The following is a 14,667-nucleotide window of genomic DNA, read 5'->3' as shown; positions in this document are numbered from 1 at the left end:
AGATTCCATAAATGCAGCTTATTCCCATGAAGGCATGGTCAGGTTTTCAGTCTGTGAGGCATTGTATTTATTATTATATTGTGCCAGTATTGAGTACTGTTATTAGAAAAAGTCCCAGCAACCCTGCTCAAATTAAGCCCTGTGCCTCCCAGTAAATGAAAGCCAGTGTGGTGTAGTGGTTATGGTGTTGGACTATGTTCTGGGAGACCAGGGTTCGAATCCCCACATAGCCATAAAGCTCACTGGGTGACCTTGGGCAGTCACTGCCTCTCAGCCTCATAAAAACCCTATTCATAGGGTCGCCATAAGTCGGAATCGACTTGAAGGCAGTACACACACACACACACGCCTCCCAGTAAAAATGCATTACAGCACCATAAAGACTTTGAATGCTGCATCTGTCCACTATGGCAGAACTGCAGGTTTTATTCTGCCCTGTATTTCCATGCTATTCGTCTCTCACATCTTTCCCCCACCCCACTCCCAATATAGCGGTTTGCTATCTTACATTCTTTGGCCTGAGCAATCCTCATATGGACCTCACCTCACCTATTAAGATCTTCAGCAAGGCTCTGCTCTGAGAATCTTCCTTGCATTAAGTGAAGTCATCAGGAGCATCCTCTTCAACACTTCACATAAAAATAGGGATACTTCTGGGAACAAATACTTCTGGCAGAACAATGGCATGCCGTGAGGGACAATGTTGGAAGGATACAATCTAGTCTTAAGAAAGCAGGAACTAAAAATGCATGCATGCAGAGAGCTACAGATGACAAAAACAGTGAGTCAACTCGCATCTTAATATACCCATATGGAATACATATTGCATCTCTATAATTTAGAGGATGGGGGGTCCCTTTTTAAGCTGAAGACCAGCAATACATTACTACTTAAGAATATTCATTGAATCCATGTGATATTAAGGAACTTGAAGGAGTATCTTCTCTCCTTGCCTATTCTGCTTCTGACTTACTTTGTGCCCAGAGTTCAGCAGGTAGTAGCATTATTTTAATTTCCCACAAAGTCTCAGAGTGATGCAATATCAAAGGCATGTAGCATGTTTGTGGTAAATCAATATTGCAGCACAGCTCAGAGTGCCAGCACCCCCAAACCTTTTAATGGTGGGCCCTGTGTAAGCATCAGCAGTCGGCCTTGCTGGTATCCCAGAAGCTGCCCAAGGATGCCAAGCAGGTGCTGATGCTGGCCCTGGAGTTAGCCAATAAAACATCTAATTTGAATCTAATACTATGGCTTTGGGAAGAAAAGTTCAGAAACGTAAAATCATCAGATGCAATTTAATTTATATTCTGTACTAATTTCTCTACTTACCTCAGGTCATGTAACTTATAGCTGTGTGATCAAAAACTGTTGCTGTGTATGGTGTAAAAAAGTATACATATGTGGATATAAATATTTAGTGTTTACACTCATAGATGTGTATGATGCCAAGAAAGAGGAAAGGGGCAGGAAGAAACATATTCAGGTGTTAGAGTTATCTTTTAAAACCCTATATGACTTAGGAACCACGTACCTGGAAGAATACCTGCTCCCATACTAACCTGACAGTGCATTGAGATCATGTTTGAAGGCTGTCCCACAGGTGCCCCCACCATCTGAGGTAAGGCGGGTGATGACCAAAGAGAGAGCCTTCTCATTGGTGGTGCTGCATTTGTGGATTCCCTCTTCTGAGACACCCACCTGGTGCCATAAGAAGGGCCTGTTGGATCAGGCCAGTTGCCCATCTAGTCCAGCATCCTGTTCTCACAGTGGCCAACCAGAGGTCCATGGGAAGCCCACAAGCAGAATCTGAGCTCAAGAGCACTCTCCCCTCCAGTGGCTACCAGCAACTGGTTTTCAGAAGCATACTGCCTCTGACTATGGTGGCAGAGCACAGCTATTATGGGCAGTAACCATTGATAGCCTTATCCTCCATGAATTTGTCTAATCTTCTTTTGAAGCCATCATGGCCTCTTGTGGGAGTGAATTCCATAGTTTAACGTGGGTCTGTCCTGAATCTTCCAACGTTCAACTTCATTGAACGTCCACGAGTTCTAGTGTTATGAGAGAGAGAAAAGCGTTTCTCTATTTACTTTTTCCATGCTATGCATAATTTTATACATGTCGCCTCTGATTTGCCTTTTCTCTAAACTAAAAAGCCCCAAGTGCTGCAACTTTTCTTCATAAGGGAGTTGCTCTATTCCTTTGATCATTCTGGTTGCCCTTTTCTGAACCTTTTCCAATGCTACAATATCCTTTTTGAGATGAGGCGACCAGAACTGTTCATATCAGCAGTTTTATTTTCAATACCTTTCCTAATGATCCCTATCATGGAATTTGCCTTTTTCTCAGCTGCAGCACATTTGATTAATATCTTCATCAAGGTAACCACTACAACCCCAAGGTCTCATTCCTGGTCAGTCATCGCCAATTCAGACCCCATGAGAATATATGTTAAATTAAGATTTTTTGCTCCAATATGAAACTGAGGTTATCATACTTCAAACACATAATGAGAAGACATGATTTACTAGAAAAGACAATAATGCTGGGGAAAACAGAAGGGAGTAGAAAAAGAGGAAGACCAAACAAGAGATGGACTGATTCCATAAAGGAAGCCACAGAGCTGAACTTACAAGATCTGAACAGGGTGGTTCATGACAGATGCTCTTGGAGGTCGCTGTAATCGACTTGGAGGCACATAACAACAACAAAATGCACAACTTTACACTTGTTTACAATGAATTTCATTTGCTATTTTACTGCCCATTCACTCCATTTGTAGAGGTCCTTTTGGAGCTCTTGGCAATCCCTTTTTGCTTTAACAACCCTGAACAACTTTGTTATCTTTTTGGCACCAGGCAAAATTATTTTTATTCTCCTAGTCTTTTAAATGTTTTTTTTTTTCATTTTAAACATGTTCTATTTTATTTGTGCATTTTATATTGTTTTTTTGTTAGCTGCTTTGGAAGCTCCACTGAAGTGCAGTATACACATCTTAAAAATTAGAATGATGGGAGAGTGCAATTTTCTTTGAGCTCTGAAAAAAATGCTGTTCTGGCTGAATCTGGATATTTGGAGGGTATTCAGGACCAAAAGGCAAGGCCTTTTCTGCTATAACTTTAAGGCTATGGAATTACATTGAAAATAGTCTTACAGCGCAATCTTGCACAAGTCTATTCAGAAGGAAATTCCATTCAATAGGCCATATTTCCAGGTAAGTGTGTATAGGATTGCAGCCTTGGTCAGGTATATTACATCCTAGCCCTTAGGAAGGGCATTAAACCCATCTGTTTGGTTGTTCAGTAGCTAGATATTTGAAGGCTGGCTAATATATGCTTTGTGCAGTGTATTATATCTTTGGTATTATGTATTTATATAGTTTTATTTGGAGTAATTCTAGAATATTGGAGGCTGAGGGTTGTTACATGTCCTGCTAGTATGATCGGCTTGATGCAATATGTCATATTTGGAATGCTGTGAGCTTCTTTGTATTTATAGGTGGTGATACCTGATACGATTTCAGAATATTGCAATCTGCCTCAGGCTTATGGAGACATGGGACATAAATGTTTAAATGAAGAAATAGAATAACCAATGCATCCTGCATGGCCTTTGTCCCATTGGTTTCAAGTTACATCTAACTTTGGGCTTCCTGACTCATTCCACAACTCTGCTTCCAGCTGTCTTCCTACTGTAATGGTCTTGCTCCAAAAAGTCTTCCAAAAACCACAGTTATTTGGTCCACATGCTTTGCCTCTAGAAAATCATCCATGTCCTTCTCAGAAAATGGATCTTCCATTCTGTACCATATCATTTTCCTAAGAACAGTTACAATTAAAACCACCAAACTGTATGTTTAAAACAGATAGATATAGAGATATAGATATTTCCGGATTTTCATGTAGCCTGCGAGTGAAATTAGACCATGGTGACTGCCTTAAACTGTTGATAACCTGTCTGCATAAATTTCATTTTGTTTAAAGATAACCAAAGCAGGCTCACAGACAAAATTGAATTATTATTGCAGTTATGTCAGTATACATAGTTTTAATTACTGTCATCAGAGCAGGATTGCACAAATCTTGTCAGAGGACACAGCAGCAGTCCTAAGCATACTTATCATGATGGAAGTGAATCCTATTCACATAGGAGGGACTAACCTTTGGAAAAAGCTGCTTAGAATTGTGCCTTCATAATTCAAGAGACTTGCAGGTCTCCATTATTCAAGAGAGAACTGGTGAAGTCTGCCAAGTATAACTTTGATGAAATAAAGAAGGCAGTTCAGATGGTGATGATCTTCAAAACAGGAATCACAGTTAGAGAAAGAATAGACTTGTGCAAACACATATTTGGTACACACACACACACACCTTAGATAATGCAGCCCACTGAAGCAAGAAGTATGAAAATAATTGGGTTTGCTCACTCTCCCTTCAGCGCACAGTCATCACAACGGGTTATCAAGAAATTAGACCACTATTCAGATTACTCAACCCAATTCTACTCTGTCACCTATAATGTCTGGCACCAGCTCTCCACCTGAGCCAGAATATTCCCCAGCCCTCTGAAATAATTTAATTGCAGATATTTGGGACAGAATCTGGTATATTTTCATAAGAGTTTTGTATATTTCTGTGGAGTGCAGAAATAACTGGTCTGTTAAGACTGGTAGTTGAAAGAATAAAGAAACTTAAGGTTTATTGCATCAACAGCAAAAATAAAAGCAGAATATTCCTGTGTCAGGGATGCCAGCAAAATTGCAATTTTCTGTTCATTATCTAATTTCCCTTGCCTGAGGCATGTAACTGATCCACAAGATGCAATAACTTTTCCATATGTTTCAAGGGGTCCTTCCCCCCTTTAACTGAGCAGAAAACAGTTCTTTGGAAATCTGAATATGATCTAGTGTCCCAGTTTTCCCACATAGATTTTTCAAGGCTAATAACTCTCTCTAGTAGTTCCTTCATTCTTTACATGGTATTAATAGACCTGTTGCCTTATGGTTTTTTTTAGTACCTTCTTGCGATGTTCTCTGCTCCTTGCATGGGTCTCTTGGTCCTTATAACTTCCAGTTCTTCATCATCTAGCTGGGTCTCAACTCGGTACAGCCATGCATGGAATTTCTTGGGTACCAGTCTTGGGATCAAGGCACATCAATTAATACCAGCCTGCCCCATTATTATTTCATTCAAACTTTAGCACTGTTAGTAACCTGGGCTCATAACCTGTTAAGAGTGTATTGCAGTGGAGTGCAGAAATAACTGGTCTATTAAGACTGGTACTTGAAAGAATAAAGAAACTTACTACAAAGAAGTAAAGTCATACATGCTGAAGCAGCCATGCGGCCTGCACTCAGAGAACCATTACTAACTAACTAAGGAAAAGGCAGAAAAAGAAGGGAGGAGAAGGGGAGGAGCAAAGCCTGCAAAAAGCAAATACTTTAGAAGAGGAATCAGCAGAGGGAATAACAGATTGTCTTTCTGTCTATCCACACACACACACACACACACCGGGGTCAGGTTGCTTGTTACATGCATTGGGGCTTTACTCAGGGGTGCAGTTAACAAGGTGGCATGTATGTTGATGGTCTCTCAGTCACAGGGGTGCAGAAAAGCCAGATAGCCCTGACTAGACCCCAAACTGCTTGCCATTTGTCCAACACCACCTCTCAGGGTAGCACCTGTGGGACCATACATATAAACTTGTGTTACTGTCCCTTTAAGACTGGCTATCAGGAACGTTTCTCATGGGAGGGGGAGCTGGGGTAAATGGTTCCAGTTAGTCAGTGCTAGGAAGCAAAGAAGCCATAAGCATGTGTGGTACTTAAGCTACTTCCATATTAGCACTTGGCACTTGCGGGTATGTGTTGGGCCTCAAAGGAAGAAAACTAGATAGGACAGGAACTGTTATTCGACATGTAGGGGGGGAAAGGTGTTTCAATCCTCTTGTTGCAAAGATCAAAATGGATTGCTGTCTTGATGCTTACAAGCATTTTACTTAAACTGTTTAAAGCATGTTAAAGCAGTGTGTTGGATGTTTTCTTTGTGTGCAACTGGGAGCCAAATTCCACAGGCAGCCAAGCCAGCAGCACCAAGAAAAACTCCGCTGACAGGAGAACTGTAGCTTGAGCTCAGGAATTATTGCTAATTGTTTGCAGGTCCAAGCTGTCAGTAGATGCACTAGAGTACACAAGCATTAGCAAGAGGAGCCACACAGTGTTCAGAGTAAAGCAGAACTTTGTTGTGGACTTTTGTTATACTGGAAATGGAAATCCTTCTATGTGGCACTTTTTGTGAGCAGAGTCAGAGGTTTTAGGAGGGACACAGAAGAAATGGTAAATTCTGCTGGTTGCTATACTTACAGTACACATACTGCATTTATAAATGTTTGACCTGTGAACTATTTCCTGCTACAATTGTGCTAAAAGACACCATGTCTAAGCATTTGATGACTCTGTAAAGTAGCCTTCTCCAATTTGGTGACCTTCAGATTTTTGGACTAAAACTTCCATTAGCACCCACCAGCATAGCCAATAGTCAGGGAAGATGAAAGATGTAGTCCAAAACATCTGGAGGGCAGCAGGTTGGGGAAGGCTGCTGTAAAGGATCATTACAGCATGCTATTGAATTGGTTTGACCAGGTTACAAAGGCACCCTGGATGCTGCAGCTGGTTAATTCTCAAAGAGTATCTGGATACATAAGAGAATATTCTGGATAATAAGGAAAAAGCACTTTGTACTTAATCCCCAATTTTCCCTGTGACCAGAAAATACGTTCCTATTGAGTTGAATGAGTACAGGGTTTGTCAACCTTTTCATGCCTGTGGGCACATTTGGATTTTGGAGCAAGTATCATAGGTCACTTCTCTCCCCCCCCCCCCCAGAACAGAAAGAGAACATGTGTGCATGCATACATTCTCTTTTTCCAAGTGATCTGAGCAAAGGTCAGATCCAGTAGAATGAATCTGGGCCTTGAAAAGCATGTAGAACCGAAAGAGGAAGTGAGAAACAGTGACACTCTTCCAGCTTCCTCCTTCAGCTCTATGTACTACTCAGTACAGGGTAGAAAAGTAACCACCCTCACCACCTCATGACCAAGGGGCAGTGGGGGACAACCCAGAGGCTTCATGGCGCAACTCAAGGGCACCACTACACCCACCATGGCACCACATTAAAAACCCACTGCAGCCTAAGTTATATGCTCGGGATCAGGAGGAAAGTTCCATTATTAATATCCTTAGATGTAAGCCTTCATGTGACCAGTCAGCTCCAAAGGAGTACCATAAAAAATGTTGGGCTTGCAGAAAGTGAACACTTCAAGCTGGATTCCTGCTAGCTAACAAATAAGAATAGATTATTTATTTTATTTATTAGATTTATATCCCATCCTTCCTCACAGTAGGAGCCCAAGGTGGCAAACAAAAGCACTAAAAACCAGAGCTTGGAAAAGTTACTTTTTTGAACTACAACTCCCATCAGCCCAATTCAGCGGCCATGCTGCTACAGAGGCACATGTTACCAAATTCTTCCAAGCTACACAGCAAGTGGATTGGACTGTGAAAGACCAGCCCAAATGGTGTTTGCATTTTGACACATTTGTAGGGCAGTCCAATATCTCAGAGTGGAGGTCAGGTCTCCTGTTCCCGTGGTGCATTCACTATAGCTGCCCAGTTTCCCTGCTTTTTAAAGTTTGATAGAAATATCTGTGGGCTATAGGTACGTTCTTAAACCGCAAGGTTTTTTGCCTATTAGTGAATTTCCCTGCTTTTTAATCCAGGAGGTAAGAAATGGGATCCTGTGCAAGTTTGGTGAGAATGGATTGATAATTTGCATGCTTATTGAGTTCAGTGGTTTTTACTCCCCTGCAATCATGCTTAGGATAGGTGAAACTGACCACAGGGGATGAGGAGGGGAGGAGGAGGAGGAGGGAGGGGAGGAAACGCAGAGGGGAGGACTGGGAGGGGAGCAGGCAGGAGGAGGAGGGGAGGAGAAGGACAGGTTTGATCATTTGCATGTTTGAGTTCAGTGCAATTTACTTCCGTGCAATCATGCTTAGGATAGGTAAAACTGACCGAGGGGGAGGGAGGGACAGATGGAGTGGGCAGGGGAGGAGGAAGAAGGAAGAGGGGAAGGGCCAAGGAAGGGAGAGGAGAGGAGGAGGAAGGGAGAGGAGAGGAGGAGGAAGGGAGAGGAGAGGAGGAGGGGAAAAGCAGGTCTGATCATTTGCATTCTTATTGAGTTCAATGAGATTTACTCCTATGCAATCATGGTTAGGATAGGAAAAACTGACCATGGGGGGAGGGGGTAGGAGCTTATTGAAGAGGGGCAAAGGAAGGTGGAGGGGAGGGCAGGTTTGATTGTTTGCATGCTTATAGAGTTCAGTGGGACATACTCCCATGCAATCATGCTTAAGATAGGTGAAACTGACCACAGGGGTTGGGGAGGGGAGGAGGAGGAAGAGGAAGAGGAAGAGGGAGGGGAGGAAAGGCAGAGGGGAGGACTGGGATGGGAGCAAGCAGGAGGGGGAGGGGAGGAGAAGGACCGGTTTGATCATTTGCATGTTTACTGAGTTCAGTGCAATTTACTCCCATGCAATCATGCTTAGGATAGGTAAAATTGACCACAGGGATGGGGAAGGGTGGAGGAGGAAGAGGAGGAAAGGCAGAGGGGAGGAAAGGCAGAGGGGAGGACTGGGATGGGAGCAAGCAGGACGGGGGACGGGAGGCGAAGGACCGGTTTGATCATTTGCATGTTTATTGAGTTCAGTGCAATTTACTCCCATGCAGTCATGCTTAGGATAGGTAAAACTGACCAGGGGAGGAAGGAAGGGCTGGAGTGGGCAGGGGAGGAGGAAGAATGAAGAGGGGGGAGGAGGAAGGGAGAGGAGAGGGGAAGGAGGGGGAAAGCAGGTCTGATCATTTGCTTGCTTATTGAGTTCAATGGGATTTACTCCTATGCAATCATGGTTAGGATAGGAAAAACTGACCATGGGGGAGGAGGAGGAGGAGGGGGAAGGAGCTTATTGGAGGGGGGCAAAGGAAGGGGGAGGGGAGGGCAGGTTTGATCATTTGCATGCTTATCGAGTTCAATGGTATTTACTTCCATGCAGTCATGCTTAAGATAGGTAAAACTGATCATGGGGAATCTGTCCAAATTGTGACAAAAAATTGTCAACAAATATGGAAAACAGTGGCCCACAGACTGGAAGCATTCAATATACATTCCAATTCCAAAGAAAGGGGATCCCAGGGAATGCAGTAATTATCGAACTACTTCCAATATCCCATGCAAGTAAAGTAATGCTTAAGATTCTACAACAAAGGCTCTTGCCATATATGGAGCGAGAAATGTCAGATGTCCAACCTGAATTTAGAAAGGGAAGAGGTATCAATGATCATATTGCAAACATACATTGGATAATGGAATGGACCAAGGAATTTCAGAAGGAAATCATGCTGTGCTTTATAGATTACAGCAAAGCCTTTGACTGTGTGGATCATTAAAAACAATGGGATGCTTTAAAAGAAATTGGTGTGCCACACCATCTGATTGTCCTGGTGCGCAACCTTTACTGTAAGAATTGAATATGGAGAAATCAATTGGTTCTCCATCAGAAAGGGTGGGAGACATGGGGTGAATTTTATCACCCTATTTGTTTAATCTATATGTGGAACATATCATATGAAAAGCGGGACTGGACCAATATGAAAGAGGTGTGAAAATTGGAGGGAGAAATATCAATAATTTAAGATATGCGGACGATACCATACTACTAGCAGAAACCATAAATGCTGATGAAAGTTAAAGAGTAAAGCACAAAAGCAGGACTACAGCTGAACGTTAAGAACACTAAAGTAATGACAAAGGAAGATTTATGTAACTTTAAAGTTGACAATGAGGACATTGAACTTGTCAAGGGTTATCAATACCTCGGCACAGTCATTAACCAAAATGGAGACAATAGTCAAGAAACCAGAAGAAGGCTAGGACTGGGGAGGGAGCTATGAGAGAACTAGAAAAGGTCCTCAAATGCAAAGATGTATCACTGAACACTAAAGTCAGGATCATTCAGACCATGTTATTCCCGATATCTGTGTATGGATGTGAAAGTTGGACGGTGAAAAAAGTGGATAAGAGAAAAATCAACTCATTTGAAATGTGGTGTTGGAGGAGAGCTTTACACATACCAAATAATTGGGTGTTAGAACAAATTAAACCAGAACTATCACTAGAAGCTAAAATGGTGGAACTAAGGTTATCATACATTGGACACATAATGAGAAGACCTGATTCACTAGAAAAGACAATAATGCTGGGAAAAACAGAAGGGAGTAGAAAAAGAGGAAGACCAAACAAGAGATGGACTGATTCCATAAAGGAAGCCACAGACCTGAACTTACAAGAACTGAACAAGGTGGTTCATGACTGATGCTGTTGGAGGGTCGCCATAAGTCATAATCGACTTGAAAGCACATAACAACAACAAAAACACCTCCTCCCAGGACAGAAGCATGTGAGAGGCAGTAGATCCCTAAAGAGAACGCACTGAGATCATCCCATGCCACCGCTGGGGAAACGCACACACCGAAGCGACAGCAGCTGCTGTCGACGTTACCAACCCGGCAGCGAAAAGGATTTCCGCTGCCTCGATTTGGAGTCCCACTTTTAATCGAGGGAGCTTTAAAGGACAAGAAAGAAAGCGACGTTGCTAGTGAAGGATTTCCCAGGGCTTTGCGGTCAATGAGAGCGCGGCAGGGGAGTGGTTTGCGGCGGCAGAAGGAGGGGGGAATTATTGTTGTGCGGCGCACTGGGCATGGAAGGAAAAGCATCATCCTGGCGAATCAAGAGTCATTCCGCATATGTCACCACACCGATCGACGTGGGGGGAGAAAGTGGGCCAGATGATGGGTCGCCCCGGGCCTCAATGAGGAGCTCCCGTGCTCAGATTTTTCCTTCCTGGTGGGCATAAGCCCCTTCGTGCTTCCTTGCGAGGCAGGAGGCTCAAAGCCGCCTCCCTTGAGGGGCGTGGGAGGGGTGCTCCCACTACGGAAAATGACCCCCATGCTGAAAGCTGCCACCGGGCGAGAGAAATGGATCAGGTTGAGCGCCGCTAAGAGGGCTGCGTGCTTGCTGGCTGCGGCATATGGGCTGAAAATCCTCTGCCCGCTCATCTGCAGGCGGCTCAGGCAGGCTGGCTGCAAAAAGGACTTGCGGCAGCAGCATGTCGCCAGCAGCAGCACCAGCAGCCGGGTCGAAGGGGGGGATCTTCCGAAGGAGGTGGTGGAGGAGCTGCTGCATTGCAATGGGCTCCCAGCAGGCAGAGCCTCGCCGGCGGCCAATGCAGAATTTTTCCGGCAGCTGCTGGAACTTCGCAAGATCCTCTTTCCCAAGTTGGTGAGCCCAGAAAGCGGCTGGCTCTGCCTCCACTCGGTGGCCCTGGTCTCCAGGACCTTCCTCTCTATCTATGTGGCCGGCTTGGACGGGAAGATCGTGAAGAGCATCGTGGAGAAAAAGCCCCGGAGCTTTGCCCTGAAGCTGATCAAGTGGCTCATGATCGCCATCCCGGCCACTTTCGTCAACAGTGCCATCCGCTACCTGGAGTGCAAGCTGGCCCTGGCCTTTCGCACCCGCCTGGTGGATCACGCCTACCAGACCTACTTCGCCGACCAAACTTACTACAAGGTGATCAACATGGATGGCAGGCTGGCCAACCCCGACCAGTCCCTCACCGAGGACATCATGATGTTTTCGCAGTCGGTGGCTCACCTCTATTCCAATCTGACCAAGCCCATCCTGGATGTGGTGCTGACCTCCTACACCCTAATCCAGACGGCCCGGTCCAGGGGGGCCAGCCCCATTGGGCCGACGCTCCTAGCCGGGCTGGTAGTGTATGCCACCGCTAAGGTGCTGAAAGCCTGCTCGCCCAAATTTGGCAAGTTAGTGGCGGAAGAGGCCCATCGAAAAGGCTACCTGCGCTACGTCCATTCTCGAATTATAGCCAACGTAGAAGAGATCGCTTTCTACCGAGGGCACAAGGTAAGAGGACGAGAAGAGGCAGTAGCTGGGGGAAAAATTTTGACTGAGGGACCTCTGAGCTGCTGATGCTGTAGTAGTCTGCCATCTCTCTAGGATCCTGGAGCATATGCTCCCTGCTGCTGCTGCCACTACCACCCCCAGCCCTGAGAGAGTTGAATTCCTATGACACTCAGACCTGTTTACAGTATAGAATCCGGGAAATGAGCTCTTGCACACTTGATGTTTTAGCAAAGGAGCCTTGTTTTTTTGACTAGCAAACCCTTTATCTGGAAATGGCTAGGGCAAGTACTGGTAATAATTGCTTAACAATCAGTAGTTTTATTCCTTAATACATACTAAGCACCCTTTCTTCATACAACTGGGTGAATTTCAAAGGGTGCATTTCCATTCTGTTTTAGCAGTAGCTACTGGAAATCCTGTGGGGGTTTTATTAATATATAAAGAATAATTTATAATAATAAGTATGAGATTGTGAACCCCATTCACCAGTGTTCCCATTAAATGGTCCTTTAATTGTCTGTTGATTTCCCAATTTAGATTGCAGTCCTATGCAGACTTTGGAATAAGCCCCATTGAATTCAGTGGGACTTACTCTTCTGAGTAGATATGCATAGGATCGCCCTGCTAGACACTTTTTTTTAAAAAAATGCTTCTCTCGTTCAGATATTTTCTTTTTCTCCTCATTCAGCCATTTGGATAACTGATGGTGCCATTCTATACATTGTATTCAGTGGGACTTATTCCCCATATAAGAGGGCCAAAGCCTGCAATCCTAAACCCTTACTGGTAGTGAGCAAGTCCCATTGAACTCGGAGGGATTCACTTCTGAGAAAATGTGTAGGATTGGATGTTAAAATGGCTTTATTTTCATGCATTTCTTATGGTCCTTTAAATATTCTTCTAAATGTATTGGTTACAAGAGATCCCCTTCTGTCCCACCCTGATAATGTAGCACTTTCACATGGCAGTCTGGAGAAAACTTTGTTCTTCTAACCTGAACAGCCTTTGACACTGATCTGCAAAGCTAAGCCGAGATGCAGTCCTGCAAAGTTTATAACTAACATAGGTTATAGTGGTATTGTGTTTAACAACTAAAGTTACATAAAATGAATGAGCCTTTTAAAAATCAGTGACAAACATTGTAATGCAAATTTTAAAAAATGGTTTTTATATGGGAACAAACAGAGTGTTCCTCCATTGTTAAAATCACCCCCTTCTCTTTTACCTAGTATAAAACTAGGGTTGCCAGGTTCAGGGCCTGAGACTGATCCTGTATCTTTAGGAGAAGAGAAAGTCAGCCAAGTGCAGGTGTTTTTGCAACACTGTAATGGGAAAAACCACAAGGTGGAATTCTCCCTTCCTCCTCCACAACTTTTAAAGATACAGAAGACCTCTTGGAGTCCAATGCTCCAACTCCTTGTATTTCTATATGGGTTAGGAAGCAGGGCTGGGATGTACCTTTGCCAAATATATCCTGGAAGTCTTCTGTCAATAAACATTGGTAGTGTTTGGGCTACAGATACTCTCCTCATGGAGCTGTGGTTGGTTGCAGGTTGCTGGTGGATGTATATACAGTGGATGTATATACCTTGATTTACTGCCATGTAATATGTCAAATAGCCTGCATTGGGTATATTGAACCAGATCTCCACATACAACAGTCTATTTATGTGACCATATTATTTTATTTATTTATTTATTTATTTATTTATTTATTTGTTAGATTTTTATACCGCCCGACTAGCATAGCTCTCTGGGTGGTTTACAGCAAAATACAAATACATACAAAAAGAACCCATAATAATACTACAAGAGCACATATAAGAAAATGAAAAGTCTAAAATCAATTATAGCAAATTTAAAACTAAATTAAAATTAAAATTAGATTAAAACGCCTTAGAAAAGAGGAAGGTTTTAACTTGGCGCCGAAAAGATAGCAAAGTCGGCGCCAAGCGCACCTCATCGGGGAGACTATTCCACAGTTCAGGGGCCACCACCGAGAAGTACAAAGGTTGCCTTTCTGGATGGTTTCTGATGTGACACAGTGCAGAAGCATGAGTGAGTAACTCTCGCACCATGCTCCCGCATCTTATCTGAACCCTAGAAATGAACATACCTCCCTTCCAGGAAGATATGTCCAAGCCATTCTGTTTTGGTCTGTTGAGGTGATTACAGCTACACAGTATACACCAGCTGAAACTCTGCCTGACAGCATTAATAGGGACATTCAGCTATTGTATGCTAAGACCCAGCTAGGAATATGAGCCTTATGTCTCATCACCTGATATATTTTTAAACATTCCTTGTCTGGAGATATCTGATTAAAGTACATACATAGCCATACATAGCATGTTGTATCAGTATTTACATTTTTTAAACTATAGGTAGAAATGAACCAGCTACAGAAAAGTTACAAAGCTCTAGCAGACCAAATGAACCTCATTTTGTCCAAACGTTTATGGTACATCATGCTAGAACAGTTCCTGATGAAGTATGTCTGGAGCAGCAGCGGTTTGATTATGGTGGCTGTCCCTATCATCACTGCGACGGGATTTGCAGATGGCGGTAATAGCTTTTTATTTAATTTGAAATGTTTTGTGTGACAGTTTTATCCCAGTGGGATTCTCTGGAG

At 43.5% G+C, this 14,667-nt stretch overlaps 1 protein-coding gene across 3 annotated transcripts in view; it reads left to right on the top strand.

Annotated features, from left to right (window-relative positions):
• The window catches only part of ABCD2 (ATP binding cassette subfamily D member 2), a 112,659-nt gene that overhangs the window by 48,757 nt on the left and 49,235 nt on the right, over nt 1-14,667 (top strand). For 2 of the 3 annotated variants that reach the window (XM_061640329.1, XM_061640330.1), the window contains exon 2: nt 14,420-14,600. In XM_061640329.1, coding sequence (XP_061496313.1) covers nt 14,426-14,600 — 175 coding nt within the window. In that variant the 5' untranslated portion in view covers nt 14,420-14,425. Of the gene's footprint in view, nt 1-10,835; nt 12,036-14,419; nt 14,601-14,667 lie in introns of those variants that run through there. The other variant, XM_061640328.1, reaches the window with a different exon arrangement.

Source organism: Rhineura floridana, chromosome 8, assembly GCF_030035675.1.
Source record: "Rhineura floridana isolate rRhiFlo1 chromosome 8, rRhiFlo1.hap2, whole genome shotgun sequence".
Taxonomy (NCBI): domain Eukaryota; kingdom Metazoa; phylum Chordata; class Lepidosauria; order Squamata; family Rhineuridae; genus Rhineura; species Rhineura floridana.
Note: the sequence above shows the minus strand (reverse complement) of the source record. Positions and strands in the feature narration are given on the sequence as shown.